This window comes from Puma concolor, chromosome B4 (assembly GCF_028749965.1).
Source record: "Puma concolor isolate L17-30 chromosome B4, mPumCon1.1.hap2, whole genome shotgun sequence".
NCBI classification, from domain to species: domain Eukaryota; kingdom Metazoa; phylum Chordata; class Mammalia; order Carnivora; family Felidae; genus Puma; species Puma concolor.
The window spans coordinates 66,845,345-66,859,007 of NC_141673.1; the positions used below are offsets into that span (position 1 = coordinate 66,845,345).

General features: G+C 54.8%; 1 protein-coding gene across 1 annotated transcript; it reads left to right on the plus strand.

The window, feature by feature from the left end:
• Positions 1-7,456: 7,456 nt before the first annotated feature.
• Positions 7,457-13,171, plus strand: WNT10B (Wnt family member 10B). Its single transcript, XM_025930611.2, has 5 exons — positions 7,457-7,774; positions 8,679-8,798; positions 8,929-9,191; positions 10,935-11,308; positions 11,964-13,171. Exons 2-5 carry the CDS (start codon positions 8,725-8,727, stop codon positions 12,420-12,422), a joined length of 1,170 nt encoding a protein of 389 aa, XP_025786396.1. The 5' UTR covers positions 7,457-7,774; positions 8,679-8,724; the 3' UTR covers positions 12,423-13,171.
• The last annotated feature ends 492 nt before the right edge of the window (positions 13,172-13,663 follow it).

The window sequence follows — 13,663 nt, forward strand, 5'->3', positions numbered from 1 at the left end:
CACAGCCACCACCTGGGGCAGTGCATCATCTATTTGTCAGGAAGGAGGTGGCCGCCACTGTCAGGAAAGACCCAAAGACTGACTGAGGGATGGAGTGTCTGGGACTGTTTGTGGAGGTGGGTGGATGGGTGGATGAGTGTGTGTGCGTGGGGAGATTAACTATGCATATATGTGTCACTCTCGCCGTGTATACCTTGTGTCACCCTATGGTGTGTCACTCTGTAGCATGTATCAACATGTGCATGTCACCGGGGGAGGGGACTGAGGCTGCAACCAAGGCGCCATCAAGATGGACAAAGCCTGGAGTAGCTGAGTCTCTGTGGATTAGGCTCAGGAAGGGCAGTGGAGTGGATGTCAGGTGTGCGTGTGGGTGGGGAGGGCTGGGAAGAGAAGAGTTGCTGGCTGAGCTGAACCCAGAATAGGGAACTTGTGCCTCCACGTGTCTGCTTCTTTTTGGATTTTTCTGCCAAGTTTCTCTCTTCTTGCAAAATTCTGGCTCTTTCCACTCTCACCACATTTGAGATATCCCGAATGCTTGCAAGCATCTCCTCCATTGTAGGCTTTTCTCTTTTTTCCCAGGGACTCCAATTCAGCTTCAAGGCTACCTTGGCCTCCTATTGAAGAGGAAGTGGCTGCTGTCCCCTGTGCTGGGGCATAGGGAGCACCACCAGCTTTGTCATCATGCCCTACCACCACACACAAATGGCCCCTGCAAGGAGGGAGGACCTCCTCCCTTATATCTCTCTTCTCTCTCACTTTACAGAGGGGAAAAAAAAAATAGATTAAGAAGTTGTCCAAGGTCTACACAGCTAATGAATGAATAAATGGGGCACGTGTCTGGCCGAGTCGCTGGTGCATGTGACTCTTGATCTTGGGGTTGTAAGTTTGAGCCCTACAGTGGGTGTAGAGATTACTTAAAAACAAAATCTTAGGGGCACCTGTCTGGCTCAGTGGGAAGAGCATGAGACTCTTGATCTCAGGGTCCTGAGTTCAAGCCCCACTTTGGGCATGGAACCAACGTAAAATAAATAAATAAATAAATAAATAAATAAATAAATAAATAAATAAATAGTGAGCTTCAAAATTAGAATCTTAAAAAAAATGAACAAGTTGGTAGACCCAAATTAAAACTCAGATCTGGGGTGCCTGGGGGGCTCAGTTGGTTACGGGTCTGATTTCTTGATTTCAGCTCAGGTCATGATCTCATAGTTCGTGAGTTCGAGCCCTGAGTCAGGCTCTGTGCTGAACAGCTCAGAACCTGCTTGAGATTCTCTCTCTCCCTGTCTCCCTGCCCCTCCCCTGTGTTCTCTCTCTCTCTCTCAAAAATAAATAAACTTTAAAAAACTCTTTTTGACTCAAAGCCAATGCTCTTTCCACCTAATCAGCTTTTGTGAGTGTGTAGCAATACAATAAGCTATGGACCCCATCTCAAAATTGACAGATAAATAAAAATGATTTTTAGGATCTTTCTGTCTCCCTTTTGAATCCTCTCTTTTTCACCTCCCCTGCTTTTAGGGTGCTTTCTAACTGAGTATGTACCCAGGTCTGATCCTGAAGAGTTCTAAGTCTCAGAAATGATCAGGTATCCCGTTAAAGGCAGGGAAATCACTCTAAGGAGTCCATGTCTGATAAGTTTAATTAATCTTCTTGGGGCACCTCCATTTTATTTTTTATTTAAAAAATTTTTTTTAACGTTTATTTATACTGAGAGACAGAGAGACACAGAGTGTGAGCAGGGGAGGGGGAGAGAGAGGGGGAGACACAGAATCTGAAGTAGGCTCCAGGCTCTGAGCTGTCAGCACAGAGCCTGATGAGGGGCTCGAACTCACAAACTGTGAAATCATGACATGAGCCGAAGTCGGATGCTTAACCGACTGAGCCACCCAGGTGCCCCAAAGGCACCTCCATTTTAAATGAGATGCTTATTAACCAAGATGAAGCCTGATGGAGGTTTTTTTTAATTTGTTATTTTAGTGTTTTTTTAAAATTTTTTTTTTTTTTTTTTTTTAAATTTTTTTTTTTTTCAACGTTTATTTATTTTTGGGACAGAGAGAGACAGAGCATGAACGGGGGAGGGGCAGAGAGAGAGGGAGACACAGAATCGGAAACAGGCTCCAGGCTCTGAGCCATCAGCCCAGAGCCCGACGCGGGGCTCGAACTCACGGAGCGCGAGATCGTGACCTGGCTGAAGTCGGACGCTTAACCGACTGCGCCACCCAGGCGCCCCTAAAATTTTTTTAAAAAATTCATGTTTATTTATTTTTGAGAGAGACAGAGCATGAGCAGAGGAAGGGCAGAGAGAGAGAGGGAGACACAGAATCCAAAGCAGGGTCCAGGCTCCGAGCTATCAGCACAGAGCCCGACAAGGGGCTTGAACCCACAAGCTGTGAGATCATGACCTGAGCTGAAGTCAGACGCCCAACCGACTGAGCCACCCAGGAGCCCTAGTGTTTATTTATTTTTGAGAGAGGGAGGGGCATAATGCAAGTGGGGGGAGGGGCAGAAAGAGAAGGAGACACAGAATCTGAAGCAGGGTCCAGGCTCTGAGCTGTCAGCACAGAGCCCGATGTGGGGCTCGAACTCATGAACTGAGAGATCATGACCTGAGAAGTCGGCCACTTAACTGACTGAACCACCCAGGTGCCCCCTGATGGAGGTTACTTTTGAGGGCAATATCCTTCCCAGGCCTATTGCCCAGTCCAGTGCACCTGACCCTCCCGAGGATTTGACCCTGAGAGACAAGATGTTCTGGGCCCAGCATCCTCCCCAGATCCAAAATCCAGTAGTCTCTACGGAGGGCACCCAGCACAGAAGGCTCAAGTAAATAGACAAAGTACCATGGGCAGCTTGTCCTTCATCCCTTAAGAGTTTATTCCCACTGGGTCCTGGGCCATGTGCTTTGGCCTGTGGATTGATTAAACCCCATGGAAGCTGGAGATGCACTGGAAGACAGGAAGCCCTTTCTGTGGCTCCTGGTGACAAGCAGAGGTGGGAAGAAAGAAAAGATGAGCTGGTATCCTTTGTTCTACCATTCCACCCACCAGGAGTAGTGAAGAAAAGTGGGCTCTAAGGGCTCTAAGTCTGAGTCATGCTATGAATGACTTGGCCCAAATTTCTATTTAGATCAAATCATTACTCTATCAATTGTCCTGTTTCTTTCTTGTTTCTTCAATTTACCTCTATGCTGGATCATACCCATCAGCAGGCAAAATGCTGTGATATCTCCCCTCTAAAAACTCTAAAGCTTCATTCGACGCCACATTACCTCCTGAGATTGCTCCATTTCTCAGCCCTCTTTTACTGCAAAAGCTCAAAAGGGCTGCTTTAATCACTAGCGCCAATTTCTTTTCTTTATTCCCTCTTTCCACCCCATCACCTCTTTGTTTTTTTTTTTCAACGTTTTTTATTTATTTTTGGGACAGAGAGAGACAGAGCATGAACGGGGGAGGGGCAGAGAGAGAGGGAGACACAGAATCGGAAACAGGCTCCAGGCTCTGAGCCATCAGCCCAGAGCCTGATGCCGGGCTCGAACTCCCGGACCGCGAGATCGTGACCTGGCTGAAGTCGGACGCTTAACCGACTGAGCCACCCAGGCGCCCCTCCGATCACCTCTTTGAATCTGCTACACCTCCTGATCAAAATCATCCATGACCTGTTGGCTCTCATCCTAACCAACTTTTAAGGAACAGCAGACAGAGTTGAACACTTTCTCCTTCTTGGAATACTTTCTCACTTGGTTTCTAGAACACCATTCCTACCTCCCTAGCTGCTCACCTTCTCAGTCTTCTATCTGGTTGCACCCTGTATACCCAATTTCTAAGCTTCAGAGTATACACCAATTCAATTTGGAGTTTCTTTCCGGTCTACACTCATTCTCTTGGTGATCTATTCAGTCTCATGGTCCCTAATTTATATCTCTGGCCCTTAACCCTAAACTCTGGACTTGCACACCTAACACTTGAATAAGCATATCAAGATGTACATGTTCAAAACTGAACTCCTGGGGCACCTGGGTGGCTCAGTTGGTTAAACATCCGACTTCAGCTCGGGTCATGATCTTGCGGCTCACAGCTCAGAGCTTGGAGCCTGCTTCAGATTCTGTCTCCGCCTCTCTCTGCTCCTCCTCTGCTCATGCTCTGTCTCTCTCTAGAAAATAGATAAACATTAAAAAAAAAAAAACAAACAGAAAACACTGAACTCCTGATTCTTCCCCATCCTAACCAGGTCTTTCTTCAGTGGTCCCATCTCAGTAAATGGCCACTCCATCTTGCTCCCCATCCTCCCCCCCCCAGTCTCTTATCCACAGAGCAGCCAGAGGCATTCTTTCCAAAACAGAAGTCAGATCATTTCATTCCTCTGCTGGGAATTTTCCAATGATCCCCAATCTCACTCAAAGAAAAAGGCAAAATCTTTACAGTGGCCTCCACAGCCCTATATGGTCCATCTTGCTCCTTCATTGCGCACCAGTTATCTCCCCTGTGGGTTCCTCCCTTTGGCGGCACTGGCCTAGTTGCTAATTCCTTGAACATCCCAAATGAGTTCCTGTCTCCAGATCTTTGCACCTGCTTTTCTGACTTCTGGAATGCCTGTCCTCCGATATCTCCGTGGGTTCTTCCCTCACTTCCTTTCCCATCCCCCTATATAAAGCGGAATCCCACCACCTATCTCCTTTACCTTGCTCTGTTTTTCTATCACTTTTGACCACGGATAACTTTAAAGGCTTGAAGTAGAAAACCAGTAGCAAAGCACCACCTTGGAGCAGGAACAGGGGAGAGAGATACTGGAGGGGAAAGGGGCTTTATTTTGATGTTGGGGTGTGGGGAGGAAGCAGGGAACTAGGGCTGAGAGTTCACGGACAGAAGAGCCTACCTTCCTTTGAAGCACCAGCAGGCGGCACTGCCTCCTTGGGCCGGGAAGGCATCAGCCTCTGGTAGAGAAGGGGGCAAAGTTCTTTTTAGGGTAATCCCGCAGATTTGTTGGGGCCAACCGCTCAAATGTTGGGGTTTTCCCTGAGAGTCCGACGCAGTTGGACTGTGGACCCTTTGGTGCCTCCGGGCGGTGGCCTGTGGTGCTACAACAGAAGGCGTGACAGGCGGAGGGTGGGCAGCACAGCTGAGCTCACCGCTGAGGGCGCATCCATCCCTCCTGGGCCTATAATTTGGGTTCCCCGGGCCTGGCCGCCCCTATCAGCGGCTCAGCAATAGATGAGTCACCCGGGACCCCGGGCCAAGGCAAACATGAGGGGGGGAGGAGGAGGAGGTTCCCGAGGCTTTGCTCTGCATTAGCCACCGCCTCGGTTGCTCGATCCCCCAATCTCCCGGGGGCCCCCACTCTTCTCTTTGACCCCCGCCCTCCAGGGCTCCAGTGTTCTTCCCAGATTGTTCTTGCTACACCCACCCTCCATCCTCATGATGGGAAGGCAGCCCTCCAGTCTTCTCATCGAAGGGAAGGAGGACCAGCTTGCTCCCACTCCCTCCCCAGAGTAATGACAGCCCCTCACTTTCCCCCTCCTGTCATGGCCCCAACCCCTGTCAAGGTCTCTCTGGTTCCCGCCCCTCCCCTTTCCTGGAGCTGGCTGCGTGCTTGGGGTATTAGGCAATGGGTGTGTACCCGCAGCCCTCTCCAGACCCCGCCTGCTCCACCACCCTCCAGCCGCCTGCGGGTCAGTGCTCAGGCCAGCCGGTCGGGCCAAGGGCACTGAGGGCCAGTTCAGGCCACCCAGTCTGCCTGCCTGTGGCCTTCTGTCCCAGAGCTGAGCTTCTGCATGGAGAGGGAACAGGAGTATGGACCCCTGGACAGACCAGCTTGGGGAGCCCTGGAGTCACTGAGAAGTTGAAGTCTATGGTGGTAGTTCTGACCCTGGCCATTCCTTGGCACCTGACTACACTACAGCCTGACAAGGGTAGAATCAGAAGAAAAAATCAGAAAAAAATGTCCAAGGGGTCTCCACAAGAGAAGAGGAGCATAGGAAACCTTGTCCCCTTCCTCCAGGGACCTGAGTGGAGTCCCAGGCTAACACGCGGGCAGAAGGACAAGGACGTTGGCAAGGATCGCTGAATCCAGGTGTAAGGATGAAAGCTACTGAGATTGCAGATTCTGGTGGCCTCAAAAGCCACACATGGTTTGGGTCTTGGCCTCTAAACAGGAAGAAGAGGCAGGGGCTATAGGGCTACTTCTCCTGCTTCCCTGCCCCCGGAGGTGCAAAAGCAAAGAAAAGCAACCCTCTTCTGGTCAGAGCTGGCCAGTGTCAGGAACCAGGGCACTTTTACCTCCCCAGCCTACTCAAGACCTGGTACATAAAGGTAGTCAATAAAAAATACACGGGCAGATGAAAGTCACTGACCTCTCTCAGACTGCTCTGCCCCCTAGACAATAGTGCCCCCTGCAGCACAGGGCAGGCTCTGCAGCAGCACAGGCTGGAGGCTGGCTGCCCAGATGAGCTGCATGGCCACCACCAAGGAAGAGATGACTGTGGCTGTGGGTTTCAGCCCCGTGGCTCTGCTTCCCCAGGGGGCCTGTCTCTGAGTCAACGTGCCAGCCTCGGGCGCGCGGGGCCAGTCGTGCCTTGGGCTGCGGTCTGGCAGGGGCGGGGGGCGGCTGGGAAGCCTGGGGCCCCTCTCTGGCAAAAATAGCCCGCAGTGGTTAGAGCTGGGAGGGTGAGTCAGGCAGGAGCGCAGTGGCGCCTAACCCCTTCACTGCCACTGGAGCTCCCTAAGGTGGTTTGTCCTGGTCTGTGCACCCCAAGATGGGACTCTTTCCCTGGCTGTCCTCAGGCTGGGCTCTGTTTGAGATCCCAAGGCCCTCCTCATTCCATGTGAAGCACGTCTGAAAGCATGGAGCGACGATATGGGCCACTCCAAGTACAGACTGGGGGATCCTGGGAAGGGCAGGAGAACTCCGCAGGCAAGGATGCCTGGAAGCCAAGGGAAGCAGAGGAGAAGGCTGAAGATCTTTGGGGCTACCCGAGCCTCTGCTAGGACCAAACTCTGAGGCCAAGGCTGACCCCTCCCAAGGGGCAGGCTCAGAGCTCAGAGGTGGGTGGAAGCCAAGCCACCCAGAAGGGAGCTTTTCCTGCCGGCTCTGAGTGCCTTGTGGTGCGCTCTGGCTCAGGGCTCTGCACAGCAGTGTCCAGGGAGAGAAGTTGATTCTCAGCTCCAGCTTCATCGTGTCAAAGGCACTCTCCAGCCATCCAGCTCTCTTTGGGGAAACTGAGGCAAAGAGAAATGCCCACGTGGGACCAGGCTCCTATCTCCCTAGTCTGGGTCCCTGCACCCTCCTTGCAGACTTGGCTACCCAGAGCAGGTGAGAGGCACTTTGGTCACCACCCCCTTCAGTGGGGCCAAGCGTGAACCCAGGCGTCGGGGGAGAGGGTGTGTGTAGGCTGGGAGGAGGGGGAGCGGCTGCGCTCCCTGGGTCAAGGCGGGGGGTGCGAGGAGTGGGGTGGGGATGCCCGGGGCTCGGGGAGGGGCCGCAACTCTGTCAGCCGCAGCAGAGCCGCCTGTGAGCTCGGCACGAGTAGAGTAGAGCCAGAGCCCCCAGTTCTTTGCTAGACCGCTCGCTAGCTTTCTCGATCACTCCCTCCCTTCCTCCCTCCCTTCCTCCCGGCGGCTGCGGCGGCGGCGCTGGGGAAGCAGCGAAGAGGAGTGGCCCTACCCTGGAAGAATGCGGCTCTGCCGAGGGGGCAGAACCCGAGGCAGTCTCCCCACGGTTTGAAAAGCCCGAGCCCAGGCGACCCAACCCTGCCGGTGGCGACCCCGCACCAGAGCAGCTGGAGGTAATCGGAGCCGGGAAAGCAGGGAGGGCAGGGACGAGCACATGCGGCCGAGACAGGCACACGGGCAGTCAGACAGACAGACAGACAGACACGCATCCGCCCACAGGGGCACGGAGACACCGAGAGAGCCAGGGATATTGCCAGAGATGAAGACAGCAAATAAAGGGATACCCCCAGATCTGAAGGGCAATGAACGCGAGAGCAAAGGGTTGGGGACCGAGGCTGGGACCTGAGGGGACCAGACAGACGGGCGTCTGGAAGGAGGGGAACACTAATTAGGAAAGGTAACACAGAGGAGGAAGAGGACTCAGCCTGAGCTACGGTCCTTTACAGGCGGGAACCAGGTCCCATCCCTGTCTGGCGCACCTGGAGCCTCCCCTCTCTCCCAACTGCAGAAGAAGGGGGTAGAGAGGGGTTGGGAGCCCATTCCTCCACCTTTCTCACGGAGGGTGCCTGCCCTCGACGGCATCTGGAGGTGACCCTCCCCCACATCCTGCGATCTGTTGGTGGAGAACCGCCTCCCAATTCTGCCCCCTAACCCTAAAAGCGAGACTGTATCGGCAAGGGAAGCCAGTCCTGGGGCCCTTAAAGAGGGAGCCCCGGGGGGCAGGATGTGGAGTGGTGTTTGTGAGTCGGTGTGTCTGAGTCTGCATGTGAGTGTGTCTGTGTGCCTGGCATTGTGTCTGGCTGGGTCCGGCTCCAGGGGCGCTTGCATAAGCCCCAGCTGCGAGGCCCCTAAGTCTTCCCGCAGGGTGCGGGGACTGGGAATCAAGGGAGGATTCTTACTGTTTTGTTTGCGGAGGAATGTGGAGGGTCACTGGGGTGGCACTGGTGAGTTAGGAATCCTTGGTTGCTCGGGGGAGCCCACCTTATTCCCGAGCGCCCAAGTCTCTCTGTCCCGCAGGCCGTGATCGATCTGCCCACCGGGGCCTTCGGGCCCGGGCTTCGACATGCCGGAGGAGCCCCGGCCGCGGCCTCCGCCCTCGGGCTTCGCGGGTCTCCTGTTCCTGGCGTTGTGCAGTCGGTGAGCAATTCCCCCCTGTCACCCAGCCCTCGAGAGAGCCGTAGGCTGCAAGCACCGACCCGGGACGGGAGGAGTCGGAGGGGGCGCGCGGCCTGGACCACAGACCCCGAAACGCCTTCTGCGTTCCCAGGGCCCTCAGCAATGAGATTCTGGGCCTGAAGCTGCCCGGCGAGCCGCCGCTGACCGCCAACACCGTATGCTTGACGCTGTCGGGCCTGAGCAAACGGCAGCTAGGCCTGTGCCTGCGCAGCCCCGACGTGACGGCATCCGCGCTTCAGGGCCTGCATATCGCGGTCCACGAGTGTCAGCACCAGCTGCGCGACCAGCGCTGGAACTGCTCGGCGCTGGAGGGCGGCGGCCGCCTGCCGCACCACAGCGCCATCCTCAAGCGCGGTGAGCCGGGCCAGGCGGGTCTGCGCCTCTGGGGCTGGGGGCGGGGGGGGGGGGGGGGGGGGGGCGGCAGGCCGAGGCGAGCGGAGGCGGGAAGGGACCGGGGCCTCTCTGGGAATTCCCCCCCGGGAGCCACGGAGCTGGGCCTGGCCACCCGTCTGGGCCCCTGCTCCTGACTTCCACCTGCGTGCTGCCGGCAAGGCAGCTGGGTCGCGGCTCTCCTACCCTAGGGCCCCCCTTTCCTGCCTCCACCAGGCTCAGTCTGGGTTGCACCTGTGAGGAAGAGATGCCCCCAGCCCTGGAAGCTTCAAACGTCCCCCCCATTCCCTCCCTCAACTTTCTCCCCTCTCCCTCTCCGCTGGGACAAGCCCAGGCTGGTGTCCCCAGAGCCTCAGCGGGGGTGGGGTGACGCCCCCAACCGTTTAAGGGTTAAACCTACTCCCCTAATTGCTGGGGTTCCCAGGAGCAGAGGCTGGGAACAAAGACCCTGATGACTTTGAAGCCGGGGAGCAGCCCCCTCCTCTGTGCTGTGGGGGCCCCAGGTGGCTCTCACCTGAGCAGGTGAGGAACGGCTGGAGGGGCGAAGAACAGGTCACTGCTGGTCTGGTCTGGGAGGTATGGTCTGGAAGGCATCGTTGCCTCTTGCCAGGCCATGCCCGAGTTTCCTCCCTGGAGGAGTAAAGATCCATTCTGTGCTCAGCTCCAGGGTGGGGGCAGTACTTCAGGGACTACGGGGTTAATAGGCAGCTGCCATCTGCGGGGGAATTCCCAAGACGTGTGCAAACAGCTTCACCCCTGGAGGGTGGAGGTTGGGGGGGGGGTCGGGAGGCTGGGCCAGAAGCCCTGCATCCTGGGGTGGGAGAGGCCCGGCCCCTAAAGAGGTGCTGTGTCTCATCCTCTCAGGGCTCAAGGAAGCCCCTACCTAAAAGGAAGTGAGAGACCCCTCCTTCCCTACAGGGCCTGGTATAGGCTTTGATACCCAAATGGGAAGCATGGGAAAGGGTTGTCATCTTGAGCCTCTGTGACCCCCAAAACATAACAAAGAAGCCAATATTTTAATGCGGCCGTAGGGAAAATCGCCCTCACTCTCTCCCCCTCCCAGCATTTTATAGAGTAATAGCAGGTTAGGATAAACATAAAGGGCAGTCTCAAAGGGCAAATATAAAACTAGAAACTGGAAAGGGGAAGGACAGCTCCACAGTTCCCGTGCTTTGGGGGTATTGGGGTGGTGGAGATGCCCCCAGCCCTGGAAGCTTCAAACGTTGGTTAAAAGACGCTTTAGAAAAAAAAAAGACACCCCCCCCCAAAGGTCTCAGCTTCCACCCCACCACCCAAGCTCCCTGGGGAATTTCTAAGGCTTTCAGATGTAGAACTCGGTGAACGAATCTTCAAAGACCTTGGGGACTCCCTCTCAGTCACCTGCCAACCCTTGGGGTCTTGCCCTCAAGCTAGCTCTTTCATCCACACCCGCAGATCCCAGAGTAACCGAACCAGGATGGGCCTCAGAGATCACTTCAGTCCACCCCCCCACCCCCCCGCCCTTAATAGATGAGGAAACTGAGGCTCTGTGCTTCTGTTCCCTTTCTTCTCGGTGACTTTCTCCCCAGTTATTCAGCTGGTAAATGGCAAAGTCAGGATCCAGTTAGGAATTCCTGGAATTGAAGGGTGGCTGCTTATTTCCTTCCACCTCCCCCCTCTCAGCTGCCTGTCAACCTTATCCCCTCGTCACACCCTTTTTATCCCCAGGTTTCCGGGAGAGTGCTTTTTCCTTCTCCATGCTGGCTGCAGGGGTCATGCACGCGGTAGCCACGGCCTGCAGCCTGGGCAAGCTGGTGAGCTGCGGCTGCGGCTGGAAGGGCAGTGGTGAGCAGGATCGGCTGAGGGCCAAACTACTGCAGCTGCAGGCACTGTCCCGGGGCAAGAGTTTCCCCCACTCCCTGCCCAGTCCTGGCCCCGGCTCAGGCCCCAGCCCTGGCCCCCAGGACACATGGGAATGGGGTGGCTGTAACCATGACATGGACTTTGGAGAGAAGTTCTCTCGGGATTTCTTGGATTCCAGGGAAGCTCCCCGGGACATCCAGGCAAGAATGCGAATCCACAACAACAGGGTGGGGCGACAGGTATGTGTGTGCAACTTGTCCTGGGTCTCCTTAGCTTTCGAGGCCTGGGTAGAGTTTGAGAGGCACAGCAGAATGAGAGGAGGAGATGCGGTGGGTGATTGCCACTCACCATCTGGATGACCTCAAGTTACTTAACCTCAGTTTTGCATCTGTAAAAAGACTCTAATGATATCTATCTTATGTTGTCATTAAGAGGGAGCTAGCAAATGGAGCACTCGGCAGAGTGCTTAGTCCTCGGTAGGTGCTCATTACACGATAGATAGCTATTATTACAGCTGCCTCCCTACAGAATTTAGGGGTTCTTTGGGTCCGACTCCTCATTTTGGTGCTCACTCTGGAAAGAGCACTGGACTGGGAGTCCGGACAACTGGAGTTGAGTTCTGTTACCACCTAGTTCCCTAAGCTGAGTCTCTGTCACCAGCTAGTGATTAAAGATGGGCAAATCACTCTGCTCTGGGCTCAGTTCTCCAGCCAGAAGATGAGGGAGTTGGGCTATTAGCCAGCCGTTCAGTGCCCTTTCTCTTCTGATATTCCATGGTCATTCTCGCCTATATTTATCCTTCCCTGTGCTCTCTGTCCCCTCCCCTCTCCTGTGCCTCTGTGCTCTGCCCATTTGCTGCCGTCCCCTTCACCTCGCCTCCCTCTGCCGCTCTAGGTGGTGACTGAAAACCTGAAGCGGAAATGCAAGTGCCATGGCACGTCGGGCAGTTGCCAGTTCAAGACCTGCTGGAGGGCGGCCCCAGAGTTCCGGGCAGTAGGGGCGGCGTTGAGGGAGCGTCTGGGTCGGGCCATCTTCATCGATACCCACAACCGCAACTCCGGAGCCTTCCAGCCCCGCCTGCGTCCCCGTCGCCTCTCAGGAGAGCTGGTCTACTTTGAGAAGTCGCCTGACTTCTGTGAGCGAGACCCTGCCGTGGGCTCCCCGGGCACTCGGGGCCGGGCCTGCAATAAGACCAGCCGCCTGCTGGATGGCTGTGGCAGCCTGTGCTGTGGCCGTGGGCACAACCTGCTCCGGCAGACACGAGTCGAGCGCTGTCATTGCCGCTTCCACTGGTGCTGCTACGTGCTGTGTGATGAGTGCAAGGTCACAGAGTGGGTCAACGTGTGTAAGTGAGGGCCAGCCTCGCCACAGCACTGGGGAAGGGGAGGGGCACCTTTTCAGCCTTTTGCTCTGATTTCTGTCCAGGGTCAGTCCTGGCTCCTAGAAGCTCCAAGTATCTACCTGGAAGCAGCTTGGGGGTGGTGGGGGTCAGGTAGAGTCTGTGATGTGCAGCCTTCTCCCCCACAGTAGGAGGGCCTTGGAGGGAAAGCTGTCACCCCTCTTCTGCTCCTTAAACACCTGAAATGAGCTAAGATGAAATGCACTGTATTGCCTCCCTCTCCCGCACCCTGGGGTCCCTTTAGCTCTGGTTCCTCTTCCTTCTGGCTGGGGAGTCCCTGTAGTTTGGCCACTCTTTTCCTTTGAGGGATAGCCCCAGGCACTGTGTGGAGCCATAAGACCTGTATCCAGGGAGACCACTCATTCCTACCTGCCATTCCCAAACTCTTCTACAGTGATCTGGGCCCGCTCTTGTGGGGTAATGGGAGATGGTGGTAGAGAGGTTTTTCTTGGGGAAGAGACAGAGTGCTGGAGGGGGACCTCTCCCCTGAGTCCTCAGAGGGTTGTCTGTCTAGGTCCTTAGGGAAACTATCCCTCCCCCCCGCCTTCAGATGTTAAAGGGAAACCTCCAAAGGAAGAATTTTACCTAAGACTCTCTGAGCCTTTTATTCTTTCTTTAGCAGGAGGGATGGGGATGTATAATTTATTGTACTGAGACTTGTTCTTGGTTTCTGTTTGTAACTAAAATAAATTAAGCTACTGGACCAGTGGATGCAGGTGGTGATATTTCTGCCCACACTTGGGATCCCAGTCCATGGCTTCTTTTCCAGGTGAATTCTACCCTCATATACTCAATGACATTACTTATGCGTATCCTGCCTGGCTCCACAAAGGATTTGAAATGGTCCTCAGTGATTTATTTCTTTATTATTTTTAAAGTTTTCTTTCTTTCTCTCTGAGAGAGACAGAGAGAGAGAGAGAGAGAGAGAGAGAGAGAGAGAGAGAGAGAGAGAGAGAGAGAGAGAATGAGCAGGGGAGGGGCTGAGAGAATCCCAAATAGGCTCTGCTGTCTGCATGGAGCCTGACGTGAGACTTGAACTCACAAACCAAGAGATAATGACCTGGGCCAAAATCAAGTCGGATTCTTAGCCAGCTGAGCCACCCAGATGCCCCTGATCCTCAATGATTTAGTTGGGAGCTTTCAGTGTGGAAAACCAGGGGGGGGTACTTCTAGGGGGGAGGGGCTAGAGATCCAA